The 18,413-nt window shown below is 46.5% G+C and overlaps 1 protein-coding gene across 3 annotated transcripts in view; it reads left to right on the forward strand.

Annotated features, from left to right (window-relative positions):
- The window catches only part of Dlgap2 (DLG associated protein 2), a 724,183-nt gene that overhangs the window by 408,971 nt on the left and 296,799 nt on the right, over positions 1–18,413 (forward strand). For all 3 annotated transcript variants that reach the window (XM_021218882.1, XM_021218881.1, XM_029532253.1), the window contains one exon: positions 14,694–14,726. In XM_021218882.1, coding sequence (XP_021074541.1) covers positions 14,694–14,726 — 33 coding nt within the window. The remainder of the gene's footprint in view (positions 1–14,693; positions 14,727–18,413) is intronic.

Genomic DNA, 18,413 nt, shown 5'->3' on the forward strand with positions numbered 1-18,413 from the left:
TGTGTGTGTGTGTGTGTGTGTGTGTGTGTGTGTAGACACATTATTCAAAATGTGGAAACACATCACACTACTGAGGACTGGGTAAAGACTTGTAAACCCAAATGATGAAGAAGCATCTGACAGCTAAAGAAGAATGAAGAAGCATCAGTGTATGCTGTGTGTGGATGAACCTGGCAAGCCTTCAGTAAATGAGGAAAGCCAGGAAGAAGACACACATGTCGGGTTCCATTTATATGAAGTGCGCAGAGTAGGCAAATTGTATGGAAATCATTGGTTTGTGGGGCCTCTGGCAAACACCGGTAGTTGCTAAAGAGTGTGGATGAGAACTGGTTCGGTGGCTGAGTCAGTAAAGGAACTTGCTGCCAAGTGTGAAGATCTGAGTTTGATACCTGGAACTCACATGGTAGAAGAAGAAGAACAACTCGCGAGAGCCATCTTCCGCCCTCCACATGTGTGCTGTGACGCACGTGCTCGCACACAAATAAATGTAAAAAATGCAAACATTTTATGGATTCCATTTTAGAGTAGTAGAAACATCCTAAAATCTATGTTTTAAAGAATGTCATTGAATATGGGTCTTAGGAGCCCGTATTTTAAGTGAGTGTATCTCATAATAAATGAATGATACTTTAAAAAAAATGAATGAATAATCATTTTCCAGGCAGAGCCAGGAAGGAAGACATCCTCTGTACCCGGTGTTACTGGCACAGACAGAGGTGGTGGCAGCCAGGTGTGATCTGAGCATGACGTAGTGTAGTTTGGTGGCCTGGGATCCTCTCCAGGGAGGAAGGCAGAGGTGTCTCTGTCCTTGCTGAGATGTTAGGGCTTGACTTTAGGAAATGGGTCTCCTGATGGGAACCAGTCGAAATAATGGCATAAACCTTTGCACAGGAGCACATTCTTGCTGTTCTGTGCCAATAGTAACACAGCATGAGTTAGCACAGTTGGCCTAAGCATCATGACTGACAGGAGTCAAATTCCTGCAGGCATGTTCCATATACTTTGAAAACCACCAATGACATTTGTTCTCGCTGGGATATAGGCAATTTAGCAAATAAAACTGTAAATCCCTAAGACTGCCCCCAACTCACCAACTGTGTTGTAGCCATTTTCTGTCAAATCTGGAAATGGGAAAGTTATTTCCCCAGCGTGTTCAGGAGACACATTTGCAGTTTATCAGATCACACTGCTTATTTTCCCTGTCCTTGTTTTAGACCAGGGATACCCAAGTCCCCCATGACCCCCAAGTCAACGGGCTTCTGGCCTGCTGGCCTCTCCTCACCCTGGTCCCTTGGAAGCAGCAAGGCAGAGAGCCCTTGGATCTAGAGTTCGTTCACGCTCTTCTCTTGAGTTGTAAAATGAAGTAGGGTCTTGGGAGCCCGTATTTAAAACTAGTATTGGCTTCTCCAAAATGGAGACGTTTCCCCCAATGTAGCTATGATTCCGGCTCCAGTTTAAAATATTTTGTAGAGTTAAAGGCTATTTCAAAGATTTACTCTGAAAAATGTATTCAGCATGGATTACAACGTGTCTCAAAGATTCTATACTTTCTCAAGAAAGTTTAATTGCCTTTCAGTTTTATGACAGACATGGGCAAACTGACTTTCATTCCTAGTGAGTGGGGGATGGGAAAATTGGTTGTGCTAGGTCAGAGGCTAGCTCAGGTGTGCCTTGAACTTTAAATCCTCCTGTCTCTGTTTCTCATGGGACAGGATCATGTCTAGTGAGTGATCGAGTATGTTCAGGGCCATCCAGGGCAACCTTGTAAGATTCTGACCCAAAATAAAACTGTTTACCAAAAGTGAAAAAGACAGCTGGGAAGACACCTGAATGGGCAGAGCACTGTCCTGCACGCGCGAGACCCTACATTCAGCCTCGAGTGCTGAAGAAAGGACAAAAAGTTAAAGAAAAAAGGGGGAAGCGAGAAGAAAACAGAAACTACAACTTCAAGTAAAGCCAAAGTGTGACAGCCACCGCCAAGCCTTGTTGTGACTCCTCCACAGAGTCCTCCCCAAAGCAGCAGAGTAAGGGACTCAGACCTGACAGATAAATAACAGCCTGCTCACAGACCACTAAATCACGCTGCTCTTGAGTCCTGTGAGTCCTGCTGTAATAAATGAGTACCTGGGACCAACAAAGAAAAGGCCTTAAAAATAAGTGATATTTTGCTGACACTTTCAGAACAAACTGGGGACGTGACAGGCGATGACAGGGAACCATTTTGATATAGAGGTCCAATGAAGGAGAGTTATGGCTTGGGAAACTGAAAGTGACCTTGGTACAGCCTGGGGCTCCTTTTTTTTTTTTTTTTTTTACCCTTCAGTTGCCTGGTTTGAGGGAGCATTCCCCAATCCATTGCATGTCACAAACCTTGGGGACTGTTGGCAGCTTTTACATACACCTCCCTTTATCTTGGGAATGTTGAGGAAATTGGATCAAGTCTCCTGAGAGCTGTATTTATTTTCTATGTTTGATAACCAGGGGGAAAAAGAATATAGCTGAACACATGTTTTTAAAAGCCTTAATAAAGTTCATAAGCAGCAGAGACTGACTGTCCCCTTATAACCTAGAAACATACTCACGGCACACATATATTATTGACTATATATATATATATATATATATATATATATATATATGTCCTTCTCTATATTTGTGACATCTACATATATTTAGAAGTATGAGTATAGTATATATTTTTATATACATGTGTGCTTATTTATTTAATATATTTATTTAATGTACATTTATATGTGTGTACATTTGTACAGAATATATAGCATATATACATGTGTTTATATTATATACTATTTATACATATATATTTACACACACATATAATGATAAATACATATAATGGTAAATTGTGTGCTGCCATAAATATCTGTAATACAGTGCCTGTTTAGGGTCAGGTGACTGACTAATATTTCTAGGCATGTTCTCAGTGTGGTCAAAGTTCATAAGGATGGTCGGCTATTTCCTGTCAGATTAATGAGCATGAGCTGTTTACAGTGGGAAGCTGTGAGTCTGGAGAAGACAAAGCTCTGATATCCCAAAGCAGCTGTAATGTCAGAGAACTGCAGGACCTGCAAGAACACAGTGTGGATGGTTTGCCTGCGCACCAGTGCTGGCCTCACAGCATGGTCGGCCCTTGGGAGAAGCGTTCCATGGAAGGGAGACGTGTGCCCATCATTTCTCTGCCCGATCTCTGTCATGTAGTCGGGGTGACCAGTCTCTCACGTGTACTGTCCACCTCTCCCTTCTTCACTGGACAGCGACTCCATAGCTGAGCCTGTGTGCTCTACGTTCCTGGACTCTGGCTCTACCTCATGCTAGAATCGCATATTTCCTCTCACAGGTGTTGCAAGATCCCACGTCCTCCCACACATCTAAAGCGCCCTGGTGTCTCTGGTAACCTGTAGGTCATAGCAATGAGATGGGATTTACAGAGGGCTTAGTTGACACATCTCTGTACAGGGCCTCAAGTCTGGCCAGGTATCAACCAAAGGGGCAGGCCCTGGAAACGAGGCATTTCCTTGTCGGGAGGGCCAGGGCCTGGTTTGTTCTGTGAGCTAGAGACAGGATCTGGGAAGAAAGGTCCACTACTATGAGATGCTTATTGCTGTTACCTCTGAGGAGAAGAGAAAGGAAACATGGCTTCCTGGGCTGCTCTGGCTTCACTATCCTTTGGTGTATGCTGTCAACCTGACCAGGGCAGGAGACGTGGGAGTGATGGGGCTTTGGGGAGATTTTTGAGTTATGGTGATCAGAGGCTTCCTGGCTATTTGCTGGATACAGGGGTTGTCAGGGAGAAAGCTTGGCCTCTCTCCTGGTTTCGCTATGTAGCTGACGCGGTTACCATGGAGGCTTCAGACTCTTACTTCCTAAAACACGGAGCCTTCCAAATACCATGAAACCCAGCACAGCTGCTTTCGCATGATCACGACTTAGAATGATTCAGAGCTGGACAAACACTGGAGCAGGGGTTCTCAACCTGTGGGTCCTGATCCCTTTGGGAGATAGAAGCACCCTTTCATGAGAGTCGCATATCCTGCATATCAGAGATTTACATCTTGATGCATAACAGTAGCAAAGTTACAGTTATAAAGTAGCAATGAAATAACTTTATGGTTGGGGATTACAGCAACATGAGGCCTGGTATTAAAGGGTCCCAGCATTAGGGAGGTTGGGAACCATTGCCCTAGAGTTTTGGCTTGATCGGCTGGAGGGTGGGGGAACATACAAGCCCCAGTGAGGGAAAATCCCACGGTTCTAATGCATAACTTACACCCTATATGAATGTGATGGCTTACCTGACTGTGGCAAGGGCACCAGGGCCCTCCCCAGCAGCTCTGACCTGGGCAGGCAGAATGCTGAGAACCTGGAAACCTGACAGCAGTAGTAGGGCCTTGCAAGAGATGCCAGAGGAGAAGGGGGCAGGAGGAGATTGCCAGGCTGCTGGGTCCATCATGGAACCAAAAGTCTAAATCACTCATTCTTGGCTGGCTTCTCCAGCCAGCATCTGGGTTAGGAAGGTGAACTTTGGCCCCAGGGAATGGCACCCAGAGCTAGAGAACCAAGTGAACTGGTTCAGCTAAGAAATGGACTAGCAATATGTAATAACAGGAGAGAGAGGAGAGAAAGCATGGCCCCAGGAGAGGCTCTTCCTGTGAGGAGAGAGAGCATGGCCCCAGCAGAGGCTCCTCCTGTGAGGAGAGAGAGCATGGCCCCAGGGGAGGCTCTTCCTGTGAGGAGAGAGAGCATGGCCCTAGGAGAGGCTCCTCCTGTGAGAAGAGAGAGCATGGCCCCAGGGGAGGCTCTTCCTGTGAGGAGAGAGAGAGAGCATGGCCCCAGGGGAGGCTCTTCCTGTGAGGAGAGAGAGCATGGCCCCAGGGGAGGCTCCTCCTGTGAGGAGAGAGCATGGCCTCAGGAGAGGCTCCACCTATGAGGAGAGACAGCATGGCCCCTGGAGGGGCTCCTCTTATTGACTCTTGTCCTAGTAAGGGTGACAATTGCTGTGATAAAACTCCATGACCAAAGCAACTTGGAGAAAGAAGGGTTTGTTTTAGCCTACAACACTAAGGTCACACTCCATCATTGAGGGAAGTCAGAGCAGGAACTCAAGCAGAGCAGGAACCTGGAGGCAGGAGCTGATGCAGAGGCCGTGGAGGGATGCTGCTTACTGACTTGCTCCCCGTGACTTGCTCAGCCTTCATTTTTACAGAACCCAGGACTACCAACCCAGGGATGGCACCACTCACACTAGACTGGGCCCTCCCTCATCAGTCACTAATTAGGAAATGCCTTACAGCTGGATCTTATGGAGGCATTTTCTCAATTGAGGTTCCCTCCTAGCAGATGACTGTAGTTGATTTCAAGTTGACAGAAAACTAGGCCAAACCACTTGTAATACTAAGAGATGAAACTGAGACTAGAAAGGAAGGATGCCAGGCGCTTCATCTCTTTGTTTTTGTAAGGATGGTTGGGTCAATTGGAAAAGACAGCTGTGGGGAAAACCCACAAAATCCTTGTGGTTTGGGGGCTGGAGGTTGGGTGGGAAGGGAAGGGGTCTTAGCATCATTCAAGAGCCTTAGATTTTATGACTATTCTCCAGAGTAGCCTGGCCCCTCAGAAATACTGCTGCCCTCCTCCTGTGGGCTGACAGTGAGGCAATTGTGTCAGCTGCCCAGAGTGGACAGAAGGCTACGAGTGGACTTTCCTGACTGAATAGCTTGTGATGGGCCCTTTGTGTTCTAGAATCATCAGGGAGGCCAGAATACAGCTTCAGTTCGATTGCTGTTGTGTACTTTTGATGTGTCCGTAAAGAGCTGGGGCGAGACTACAGAATGCTCTGCTGGGTGAAATATTTTGAAAATTGTCAAAAAACTAGAAGTTTCCTTCAGAAGTGTGTGGCTGGTGACAGGCAAGCTGCTTAATCCTCTCCTTCAGTGAAGGGGGAAATAAGAGAGCCCTGGTTGTTCACACAGAGCCTCTCTGGGTAGATAGGGCTCAGTCATGAGCACTGTCCTGTTTCATAGATCGCTGTGGTGTGAAATAAAGAAGCATTGATTTTCCTTGGGAAGCCACTGGTCTTGCTGATCTTTAGTCCCAGGTGCGCTCTGCAGGAGGGAACACGGGTTTGGATTGGATAATAACTGGATGCTATTTCCCCGGAGAGTCTAATAATTATTTAACATTCTTAAGTCAAGCTTACTCTGAGGAGGGTAAATACTTGTGCCTCAGAATCATTTCAGCCGAATGAGGCATTTCACAGTCAGTTGGTGGGAAGTAGTAGCTAGCTAGCCATTGTGTTCCTGCTTTAGGGTCCTGACACAAGGGTGCTGTTTGGAGAAAGCCGCCTGACCTGCCAGCCACCAGGACTCGTACAGTTTCTTTGCTAAAGCAGCTGACTCTTGGGTTTACCCTCACGGTGTTTTTGGAACCTTCTCCATTATTGACTATATAGTTGATCATAAAGCAAGTCTCAACAGATACAAGAAGATTGACATAAAACCTTGTATCTTATCAGACCACCATGGATTAAAGCTGGACTTTAATAACAACAGGAACAGCAGAAAGCCTACAAACTCATGGAAACGAAATAACTCTCTACTTAATGATCACTAGTTCAGGGAAGAAATAAAGACAGAAATCAAAGATTTTCTAGAATTCAATAAAAATGAATGCACTCCATAACCAAACTTACGGGATACAAAGAAAACAGTGTAAGAGGGAAGTTCATAGCACTAAGTGCCTTCATAAAGAAATTGGAGAGGTCGCATACAAGCAATTTAAAAGCACACCTCAATGCTCTAGGGAAAAAAACAACCAGAGGCAAACACACCCAAGAGTAGACACCAGGAAATGGTCTAACTCAGGGCCAAAATCAGTAAATTAGAAACAAGGGGAACAACACAGAGAATTAACAAAACCAGGAGCTCGTTCCTTAAGAAAATCAACAAGATACAAAAGCCCTTAGCCAAACTAAATAAAATGCAAAGAGACACTATCCAAATTAAGAAAATCAGAAGTTTAAGGGGAGACATAACAACATACACGTAGGAAATGCAGTCACTCGGCCTGTGCTACACAAAATTGGAAAAATCTAAACAAAATGGATGATTTTCTAGACAGATACTAATTACCAAAGTTAAATCAGGTCAGGTAAACTATTTAAATAGTCCTATAACCTCTAAGGAAATAGAAGCATTCATTGGAACTCTTCAAAAAACAAACAAACAAACACACAACAAACAAACAGCTCAGGGCCAGAGAGTTTTAGAGCAATATTCTACAAGGCTTTGAAGGAAGATCTAATACTGATACTCCTCAAACTACCCCAGTAAGTAGTCACAGAAGGGGCATTGCCAAAGTCATTCACAGTCATTCACAGCCATTCACAGTCGTCTTTATACTGAAAACACAAAAAAGGCTTAGAAGGAAAACTGGCAGTAGTTCTACTTCAAGACCCAGCTATACCACTCCTGGGCATATACCCAGAAGATGCTCAACCATCCCACAAAGACAACATCCTCAACTATGTTCATAGCAGTTTCATTTGTAATTGCTAGAAACTGGAAACAGCTTACGTGTCCCTCAGGCAAAGAATGGATAAAGAAAATGTGGTTCATTTATACAATGGATTACTATTCAGCTATTAATAACGAGGATCCATGAATTTTGCAGGCAAATGGATGGAACTCGAAAATAACATCCTGGGTGAGGTAACCCAGACCCAGAAAGACACATGTGGTATATATGCTCTTATAAGCGTATTTTTAGGCATAAATTACAGGAGAGCCAGGCTAAATCCACAGGCTCACCCACAAAATCTTTGACCCAAAATTTGTCTTGTCTACATGTGGTGAAGGGATAAGATGACAGAGATCCAGGAAGTGGCCAACCAATGACTGCCCAACTTGAGACCCACCCCATGGGAGATAGCCAATGGCTGACACTATTCAGGATACTCTGCTATGCTTGCAGACAGGAGCCTGACTTAACTGTCTTCTGCTAGACTTCATCTGGTAGCTGATGGAAACAGATGCAGAGGTCCAGAGCCAAACAATAGGCAGAGCTCAAGGAATGCTGTGGAAGGATGGGAAGAATTGAGGGAGCCAGGGTTGGGTTGGATGAGTGGATCAAGGGCACCAGAGTAATCTAGCCTTGGCCCAGGGGAGATCACATGGAAGAGCATACATGAGCTAGAACTAGGCTGCCTACACATATACAACAGATGTGCAGCTTGGTCTTCATGTGGGTCTTCTAACAAGTAGAGCAAGGGCTATCTCTGGCTCTCTTGCCTGCCTTTGGGTCCCTCTCATATAGTTGGGCTTTCTTGCCTGGTCTCAGTGGGAGAGAATGCAGGAAGTGGCTAACCAGTGACTGGCCCAACTTGAGACCTACCCCATGAGAGAGAGCTGACACTATTCATGATACTCTGCTATGCTTGCAGACAGGAGCTTGACTTAACTGTCTTCTGCTAGACTTCATCTAGACTTCTGCTAGACTTCTCCTAGTCCAGCTGAGGCTTGATGTTCCAGGGTGGAATGGTACCTCCTCTTCTCTGAGCATACGGGAAAGGGGAAATGGATGGGGGAAGTGGGAGAAGAAAAGAGAGGGGGCTCGATCAGGATGGAAAGTAAATAAAAATACGGTGTTTTTTAAACATTAAAATAAAATCAAATTAGAATTCTATTTGTATGCAACCATTACAATGGAGGAACCTCTTTTCACTGTGCTTATAGTAGGCAGTAGGCCCCTCAACTTATCTAGAACCTTCTAAGTACTTCCTTTCTGACATGGCCTCTTTCTCTGTGTGTGAAGCTTAAACTGAACTCTACCACATTTGGGTGCTCTTTCTGTCTCTGAAGTGTCCACAGAGATGGCCTGCAAGTCACCAAGACTTGGGCCCTTGCTCTTCTTGGGAAAGGCCATGCCCCTCTCACAGTTCTCTGCCTGCCCCTATGGACCTGCCATGACCAGTACCACCAGAGGATCTGAGGGTCCCGAGAGTGTGCTTCATCTTTCAGAGTCTTCGCTCTTACTACATTGTGGTCGACTGGTCTCTCCCATCAGCATCTCCCCCAAATGAGGCCAATTGTATCCTTGTGAATTAACGGCCAGCGGATGCTATCTTTAAATTGCTAACTATTTTGTCAGCTATCAGAATATGCTAGGTGTGGACCCGGATCTTCTTACCTATGTCTGGGATGACTCAATGAGTGAAACCTATTACATAGAGAAATATGTCAACTCTGAAGTTGCTTTAAAAGCTAACTTTTAACTCAGTGGAGTAAAGGTTTCATTCAAAGGTTGCACTCATTGTCTGCTTTACCTTACTGTGCAGTCCCCTGGGAACTTACATAACTCTTACTTAGAGGTAACTTCTGAGAACCTTGTAGTTACTACTCGAGGCTTTTCCTTAAACATCTCCTAAGTGTACATTAGTAGCAGGTGACAAACACATTGTCACCATCACATGCCTCCCAATACACCTGTCACGTACTGGGTTTTATCTAACTGTTACTGAATGAACATTAAAGCACATTCAGGAGCTGGGGATATAGCAGGTTGCTTGTCTGGTATGTACACGGGAGGAGTTCAGTCCCCAGCACTGTGTAAACTGGACAGGGTAGCCTATGGCTATAATCTCGGCACTTGGGAGATGGAAGAAGGACGATCAGGTCCTCCAAGCAAGCCTCAACAATAGCACTTTGAAGTTAGATCCTGTCTCCAAAAAATAAGGCTAGGGAGATGGATTAGCAGATAAAAGTGGGTGCCTTCTGTCAGGCTTGACCATCTAAGTTCGGTTTGTGGGACCCGTATGGTAGGAAGAGCACACTCCTGCAATGTGCAGATCCAGTCTCTGATCTCCACCGTGCACTATGGCATGTCCACACCTCCACACATGTGCACATAAACACAGACACACTCAAATCCTAGTTCTGATGTAAACATCCAAAGAATGCGAGAAGAAACACTTTCAAAATGAAACTGGAAACCAAGTCCTGTGTTTTTGCCCTTTTCTCCTTATGGTTTAATCTTCGAAAAGGAGCTGCAAGACCCTATCATTAAAAGAAATCAGTATGGTTCACAAGGCTGTTCCCCAATGATGTAGGGTTAGGTCCTGGCCTATTAGGCCAAGTCACATGGTTGTCATGCAGTCGCATGGTGGCATGGCCATATCCTGTTAGAGAGTCATGTATGGCATAGGTATTTTTATCATGGGCTTCCATGACACATGTTACCTGCTCGAATCATACTGAGTTCTGGGCTTAAGTGTGGCTTGGTCCCAGGTCTCAGCAAAGGCTTTGTGTGTTTGTGGAACCATGACAGAATCAGAATTGGGGACAGCAGTGCTTTTCACTCCTGACCTTCATGTCCAGGAGCAGTCAGTTTGGGACACAGCCTGGACAGGACCAAGAATAACATCAGTAGTATTGGGCATGCCCACATATCTGGTCATCATAGCTCAGCTGCACGGCCAGGGAGAGAGCCAGAAAAGAGGCTAATCAGTCATTGCTCAGCATCCAACATCTGACCTAGAGCACTAGCTTCCCACGGTCTTCTTTTTCCATGGTTCCTCCTGCCATCCTTTCTCTGCCTCTCCCCTTTCTGGGGGTCAATCTCAGGGGCATCCTGCTCAGAACAGTGAGTCTCCTCTGTGGCATGCAGAACTGGACCATGACTTTGAGTAAGCCTCAGGGATGAGGGGGCTCCTGTCCATAAACTCCTAGAATTCTGGCTGTGGGAATTGCCTGTGATTCAGCAACTATGCACAGAGGCTTTCCTGCAAATATGGGTTTTTTTTTCCTCGAGGGGCTTGGGGCAGGATAGAACTGCTTTACCTCCCCCATCCCATCCCTTCAGCTACCACCACCTGCACTTTCAACCCCAGCTGCCTCTGCAGTCAGGAGAGAGCAGGTGTCTAGGGACTCTAGTCAGGACGGAGTGTGGGGAAGGCGTGTGTGCTGCTCCTTCCCATACAGAGTTGGAAGGGGTCTCTGGTAAAATATGTGGGTGCATTTAAAGTTCCTCCTGGAGGCAGGCGCTCTTGCAGTTCCCAGGGGTGGTTCCTTCTTTCCTGAGAGATTAAAATAAGGTACTTACCATATGCCAGAGAGCAGTGAGTTTGGCTCTGGCTGTTCATGCTCCGCTGTTCTGGGAATAACCAGTTTCTCAAGGGTCGGCGTCTGGCGCAGGTGCGCGTAGAACTCACATAAAATCCCAGGCAGATCTCTCCGTCTGTGCTAATTGACATAAATTTGTAGAGTTGTCTCCTTATTTAAATGAGTTCAGTAATGGAGATGAATTTTTCAGTGTAACCAGATCAATTCTCATTATATTCAGCATATTTTAAAGCAGGTGTTTCTTGGGAAGAAGGACTACGGGGCTAACCCTGTCACACTGGATCCCAAAGGGGCACTGTTCATCATCATGGATTCCTCTGGTAGTCAACCCTTTGGGCTTGAGGAAGCCAAAGGCCGAGGCTGGAGGGTCAGAGAAGGATGGGAAGCAAGAGCTGCCACACTCCCTCTCCCCCAGGAACCCAAGCTGCCATTTAGTAAGCTAAGGCCCTGTACTGGCCCCTGTGTACTGTGCACTGTGCCATGTGAGACTCATTCGATTTTGTCCTCATAACAGGTCAGCCCACCTGCCCAGGCCTGGAGTTTTTGTGTAGTGTGTTGGAAGTCTCATTGGTCTATGATGGTGAAGTCCTTGGTGCCTTTGGGGGCATTTCCCTGGAAGCTATACGACCTTTTCACCAGACTCCCAACAATCAGATGTAGTCAGCTCCACGTTCTAGAATCATGTGGTTATTCCAAATGTTTCTGGCAGTCATGATGCTGCTGTCTGGAGAATGTGACCCCGAAGAGTCAGGTCTGACCTAATATGCCTTCTCTCCTGGGCTCTTACAGTTCCTTCATGTCAGTATGTAATGCTTGCACTGGTAACTTCCAAATATTGGAACCAGGGACTCTTGTCAAACGTCAAACTGTGTTTGATGGAAAGTACCATCAGATCTGGTCATTGTCAGTCGGTGCTATAGCTGCCGAGGCCAGCGTGAGCTTTCATGGAGCAACACGGGTAAATAGACTCAGAGTGATGGGTGGAATCACCTGTCCCCGTCATCTTCCTGGAAATGATACTTTAAAGCATGAGGTGTAGAGGCACTAATGATTCAGCTCGGAATAGCACCTGCTCAAGGTGTTTGTTCAGATACCGGCTGAGCTGGGATCTGTGTTCTGGAGGCCTCGGGGTGACCTGTGACTTGTCGGTCGGAATTCATGATAAGGGACCTTACTGTGCTGACACAGTGTGCCAGCTGGGATGAGATGAATTCTCTGCGGTAAGATCCTAACCTTGGGTCAGTGCCAGCATGGATTGTGGGAATTGTAGTCCACAGCATAGAGCCAGGACAAGGGTTTAGTTCACACACCAGGAGAACAGCAGCGTTAAGTCAGGCCCACAGAGCAGGGGATGGGTTGTTTCTTGCTGAAGGTTAGACCAGATGTTACTTTCCAGTGCCTAAGGCCCTAGGTACCCATGCTGGGTGTCCTATGGAGGACACTGCTGCCTTGTCCTCTGTTTCCCAGGGGCCTGGGTGCAAGCATGATTGTTAGTTACCTGTGTATGCTCAGTATTGTGTTTCTAGGCACCATGTGAAGTTCTTATGGTGCTCAAGTTGAGGGGCTTCTTTTCTGTGGGATCTTTAAAAAAACACTGGAAGCATAGGTTCTCTCTCCTCTCTCTGTGTGTATGTGTCTGTGTGTCTCTGTGTGTCTGCATGTATGTGTTTGCACATGTATGTATGTGTGTGCACATGTATGTATATGTGTGTGGATATGTGGGTGTCTGTTTTTGTGTGCATGCATATGTATGTGTATATGTGTGTCTCTGTGTGTGTGTCTATGTGTCTGTGTGCATGTGTGTCTGTGTATGTGTGTATGTGTGTGTGTGTGTGTGTGTGCGCACATGTGTGCGCACGTGCTCACATAAATATATGAGTGAGGGCCAGTGCCTACTGTTGGCCCCCACCTTCCACCATGTTTGAGACAGGGTCTTTCTGATTGGTCACGCTGTGTGCCGGGCTCATCGCTCCTGTGATTCCTCTCCACACTTCTCATCTTCTGTGCAGGTTAAAGGTGGGGGTGCCACTGCCCTGGCTTTTATTTGGGTTCTGGTAGCCTGACCTCAGGCTGTAGGGCTTGCGGTGAACACTCTATCCCCTCTATGGAGCTAGGCTAGCGTTAGCCGATACAGTTGCTCTCTGCTTTAGTAAGACAGAGCCACAGCCCCAGAGAGCCGAGGCTGAGTGTTCCTGCTGAAAACAGGCTATGGATTTGCCTCCTGGCTTCTCATGTGGGAGTTTCTGCTGGCAGTGTCGGGATAAGGGTGACATTGCCCCTACTAATGACACCAAGCATGTGTGGACTGCCTCTCTGTAAGTTTTACCTTCTGTTTCCAGTGGGGCTTGTGGGACCCCTGTCAGATCTCCTTCTGAAGCTCCCACATGAAAAACATGTGGGCAGTAAGACACTTCACACAGTGACCCTCTGCTTTTCTGACTACCACGGGAGTCCCATGTGGACCCCACTGTGTGTCTGCCTGCACACACAGATCACTGTACCATTGTACTTCTGATGTATGCGTCTGGATACATGCTGGGTTACCATGTCTACACACCCCAAAGTGTGTGGGTGAGCATGCAGTCATCACCATACCTGTGTAGTCCAACGTTGTTTAGGGAGAGACAGAAGTCACCATACCTTGGGTACACTCTTGTGTGTGTCTGGGTGCACACAAGGTTCTATGTCAGCATGAGACAATGCACATGACTGAGTGGTACAGGAGTTGCCATGCCTGTGCCTCCCACTCTGCCTGGCTCTATTTAGGTCACCATGTCTTATTACACTATGTGTGCTTGGGGCAACCTAATACCATTATGCTATATACCCTACAGTATATACCCTATAGTGAGCCAGAGAGCCAAAGTTTGGAAGCTACCCCTGTTCTCCGGGAAGGCTGATGGCTTTCTCGTATCCTAGAGTTCTGGGAATGGAGAATGTGTCTATTTCTGGTTAAGTCTGGACTGTAAGCAGTGACCAGTGTTCCTACATGTATATCTATACTGTAGGTGCTGTGACTCCCCACTGGGAATATCCTGCAGATACAATGTCCTCTGCCTCTCTGTCCATTCTATAGAGTCAACTATGGAGCCATGGGCGGATTTATGAAGAAATCAATCAGTATTGGTGGATATGGTTGTCTTTATTGAGATGTGATATACTTTCTGCCTCTGAAGGTCATGCCGACTATAAATCCTAACAGAGCCATCGTCTATCATCTAGCTATTGAAAGTGGTAACACCACCCTCCCAATGTCGTCTAAGTAGCTTGAAAGCATTGAGCCCTGTGCAGTTATGAAAATGGATTTGGTGTGCACTTATGCATACGACAGAGAGGTTGTTATCTTAATAAAGTAGAATGTTCAAGGCATTTGCAAGTCCAGGTTTTAGATAAAACTTGCTGAACGGCTGGGTCAGGGCAGTTCTGTGCTAAGGTCTGGGAGGGGGCGGTGGGGGCCTCTGGGCAGAGAAACTCCAGCTGTGTGAGGCTGCTGTGGCTGCCTACATTCAAGAGCAGTGTGCCCTCATGCTCACAGCTAACTCCTCTCTCTTCTCTCCACAGAGTCTCAGTGCACCCTTTGTGGAGAGCCAGAAGGTGAGTACTGCGTGTCTGCTCTGGTGGGCAGGGCACCGTCGTGTCTCGTGAGTTGGATTGGCGGTGACAGCCTGTTGCGACAGATGAATTGGTTGGACAGTTTTGGAGTTGAGAGTATATTCTTTGTGGTAGTCGATGAGAAACATGGCTGAGAAGAAACAGAACAGTTGATGAGAATTCATGCATGAGCATCAGGCATGAATTTCTTCTGAAATCAGTATGATGACCCGTTGGCCATATTTTCTTCTTATTTTGTACTGTACTTAGAAATTTTCAACTGTTTTTCTCCAGATAACAGATGTCGATATGAATTTGCTAGCTTTGAAGCTCACCTCAAACGAGGCTTTGTGAAATTACTCCTAATTGCCAGTGACTGAACCCGAGGGGATGTGCCAGTGAGCACAAGCTGCCCATCCGGTCTGAAGTGTCAGCCAGGTCCTGTGCTGGTCTAGACATTCCAGAGCGAGGCTCCTGGGACAACACTCAGTCGAAATGACATTTCCAAATAGTGAAGGCAGATTTTCATGGCATTTGTCAGTGGTACGATGAAGAAAGAAAATGTGGACGCTGTTGTCTTGTCCCTATTTAGGGGACACCCGAAGTTGGGTTCTGATTTTGTGTGTTTTCAAGAGACATACCAGCTGCAAAACTAGCCACCCTTGGAGGGGGGGTGTCCAGGGAGACACAGTAGCTCAGGAGCAGCCTTGGGGTCATGTTCCAGCCCCTATTCCCTCTCCTAATATGAGATTCCTAACACTGGCTCAGGAACCTCAGTGTCAAAAGACTTCAGTGCCTTGGAGACAGACCAACAGAACAGAGTCCCTTGCAAAGCAGAACACAGCTCAGGTACCAAGCTAATCTGAAAATCCTGAACTGTAGGCAGTTTCTTCAGTCTGGCGGTAAAGGAGTATTTTCACAAAGTTTTCTGAATGCTTTTTGTGTCACTAAACGCACGAGTGCATAACACGGATTCGGTGGTGATAAAGTCTGGTAGTTTTACGTAAATCCCTGGTCTTTCTGGATGATGAGAGAAGTGTAACCTTCAAAGGGACAATCTGTGAGGCTCTCTGCCTTCTTATGGCCCTTGGGGGACACTGGGAGCTCTATCCTTTCTGATCATTACATCTTTTCCATGTTATTCCCAGCCTGGGAGTAGTCACAGCGCTCTGGCTTCACCCACCTCCTGTTGAAGATTCCAGCATGCTGGGACAGGATGTGAACCTCCTAGGTCACAGCTTGATCAAATCCTGATGGGTTTCATTTGCCTTTTCTTACATCACAAGTCTGCTGTTGGCTGGGGATAGTGTACTCTGTGCGGTACTCTGTGCGGTGTGCAGTCCCCAAGGGCGTCTTCTGATTTCAAGGAAAACATGGTTTGCAGTTTGGGCGTGGGCTATCTGGTGGCTAGATCATTACAGGCGGTGTGGGAGCCCAGAAGGGGTGTGGATTCCGTTTTAGAATTTCCAGGGACGTGATACTATATCTAGGAAGGAGCCAGGTCTCTTCACTGTGAGAGCTGGTGTCCCAGCCCAGCATTGCTGAATGGTTAGCTCTCCCATCTCTGTCCCAGACACCCAGGGGACACTGCCCCATGCTTGTCCTTGTTTAACATCCACCTCACAAATTTTGTCAGCACAAGCTACAGTGTATCGCTCCAGTGTGTCTTACTCTAGGATGGATCAGCTTGTAAACGTTTAAGAGGAGCCAGGCTAGCCGGGCGTGGTGGCACACGCCTTTAATCCCAGCACTCGGGAGGCAGAGGCAGGCGGATTTCTGAGTTCGGAGGCCAGCCTGGTCTACAGAGTGAGTTCCAGGACAGCCAGGGCTACACAGAGAAACCCTGTCTCAAAAAAAAGAGGAACCAGGCTAGACCCCATGGAAGAGTAGCCCCAGCTGTCTGAGAGGCAGAAACCGAGAGGTCAGAAGGAACCTCCTGATAAGGTGGAAGTCCCGGCTAGTCTTCAGGAAACTGCTCTTTCCTTCCAGGTGAGAAGTCTCCGAGGCCCTCCCAGGGGTTGATTCAGTTGTGCAAGTGGAACTTTTCTGAACAAGAGAAACTGTGAGGGGCTGCCTGGGCTCAGCTGTGCTTTGTGATTCGGAAGCACCGGCATATAAATATTCATAGGTTTTTAAATCATTTAAGTAATTAGTCTAAGTGAGAGCTGGCCCGGTACAGTGAGTGGAATCTAGAATCAGCTTTTTTTTTTTCCCTGTTCAGTAATTTCTTTAGTGGTGTCCCTGGGTTAACTTATAAATGCCACCACCACGCAGAAAGGATCAGAGCCAGAGGACTCTGCAGTAGGAGGCTTAAAGCTGAGCCTGCCTCCTAGAAAGGCCTTGAAGAGTTGAAACCCTAAACTGAGGTAGCTTCCCCCTCCCTCCGTCAGAAAGCTGTTAACAGCCTTTCCTGACTAACCAGCGAAGTGGGAAACACCTATTTGCATTTTAATGCTTGGTTCTTTTGGAGGGAGCTGTTTCTTCATAGAAATGGAATAATTAGCATCATCTCGGAAGATAGTATCTGTCAAACAAATGCGGGTAGGAGCAGAGTTGACTGAGGGGTCTCGGAATCCTACAGCTGCAGTCCCTGCAATGACTAAGCCAGTGTTTTCTCAGAGAACCCAACATTTTTAATCATATGCAAAATGCAGATCAGGGCTTCAATATGCAAACTGCCCGCATGGCCTATATTATGAAGTTCTGCATCGTGGGGGCTATGTATATAATGAGGTATTAAATATATATCCTTTCCCTAGCAAGAACAGAGAGGTGGCTCAGCTGTGAATCCCGCTGGCAGCCGCGGGGTGAACCTGAGTGCAGGGTAGCTTGATTGTCCCTGGGTCTGCCTCTGTCTGGAGGGCGACCCTGCAATGTGTTACCATGGAGAGAGGCCTCCCCTAGAGGAGCAAGCGCACTGGGAACAACCTCAGTTGTTAACACACCACACCAACCTAAAGACCTAAGGTTCAGAATGCGTCCACTGCCTTTCCACAGCCCTTTAGCTCGCCATGAAGTTTCAAGATCTACATGTGACTCTAATCTGTCTTGTTTATACATGAGAATAAGAGCACATCCCTGATTTCCAACTTTACTGGGATGAGTCTGAGTCCTTTTGCCTCTTAACAAGAGCCCAGCAAAAGATGTGGACATGACTGGATGAGGCGGCACGTATGTAGGTTCATGAATTTGTCTGTTTACAGATTAGGGTTTGACATGAGAAATAGCGTAATGACAGACTGGGAGAGCCTGTCAGATCCACGGGGTGTTCTCAGAGATTCTGTAGGCTCACACTATGTAAACAAACTACGGTGCAAAGCCAGACTATTACGTAGTAAATTTACACACAGGACTATTGCAAAAGGTAGCAGATGGAGTTTAGCACAAAGCATTCTTTAGGGCATAAGATGGAGCAGCCAGTCGTGGTCATGTAAATCTACATTTTGGAAATGTTCTTTGTGGAAATTTCCAGACCAAAGGTAAAATTTAAATTTTAAAAACAATCTATGAAATCTTATAGTAATGGATCTTCTTTTTTTTTTTTAAGATTTATTTACTTATTATATGTAAGTACACTGTAGCTGTCTTCAGACACTCCAGAAGTGTGAGTCAGATCTTGTTACAGATGGTTATGAGCCACCATGTGGTTGCTGGGATTTGAACTCCGGACCTTTGGAAGAGCAGTCGGGT

The sequence above is a fragment of the Mus pahari genome, chromosome 19, assembly GCF_900095145.1.
Source record: "Mus pahari chromosome 19, PAHARI_EIJ_v1.1, whole genome shotgun sequence".
Classification (NCBI taxonomy): Eukaryota; Metazoa; Chordata; class Mammalia; order Rodentia; family Muridae; genus Mus; species Mus pahari.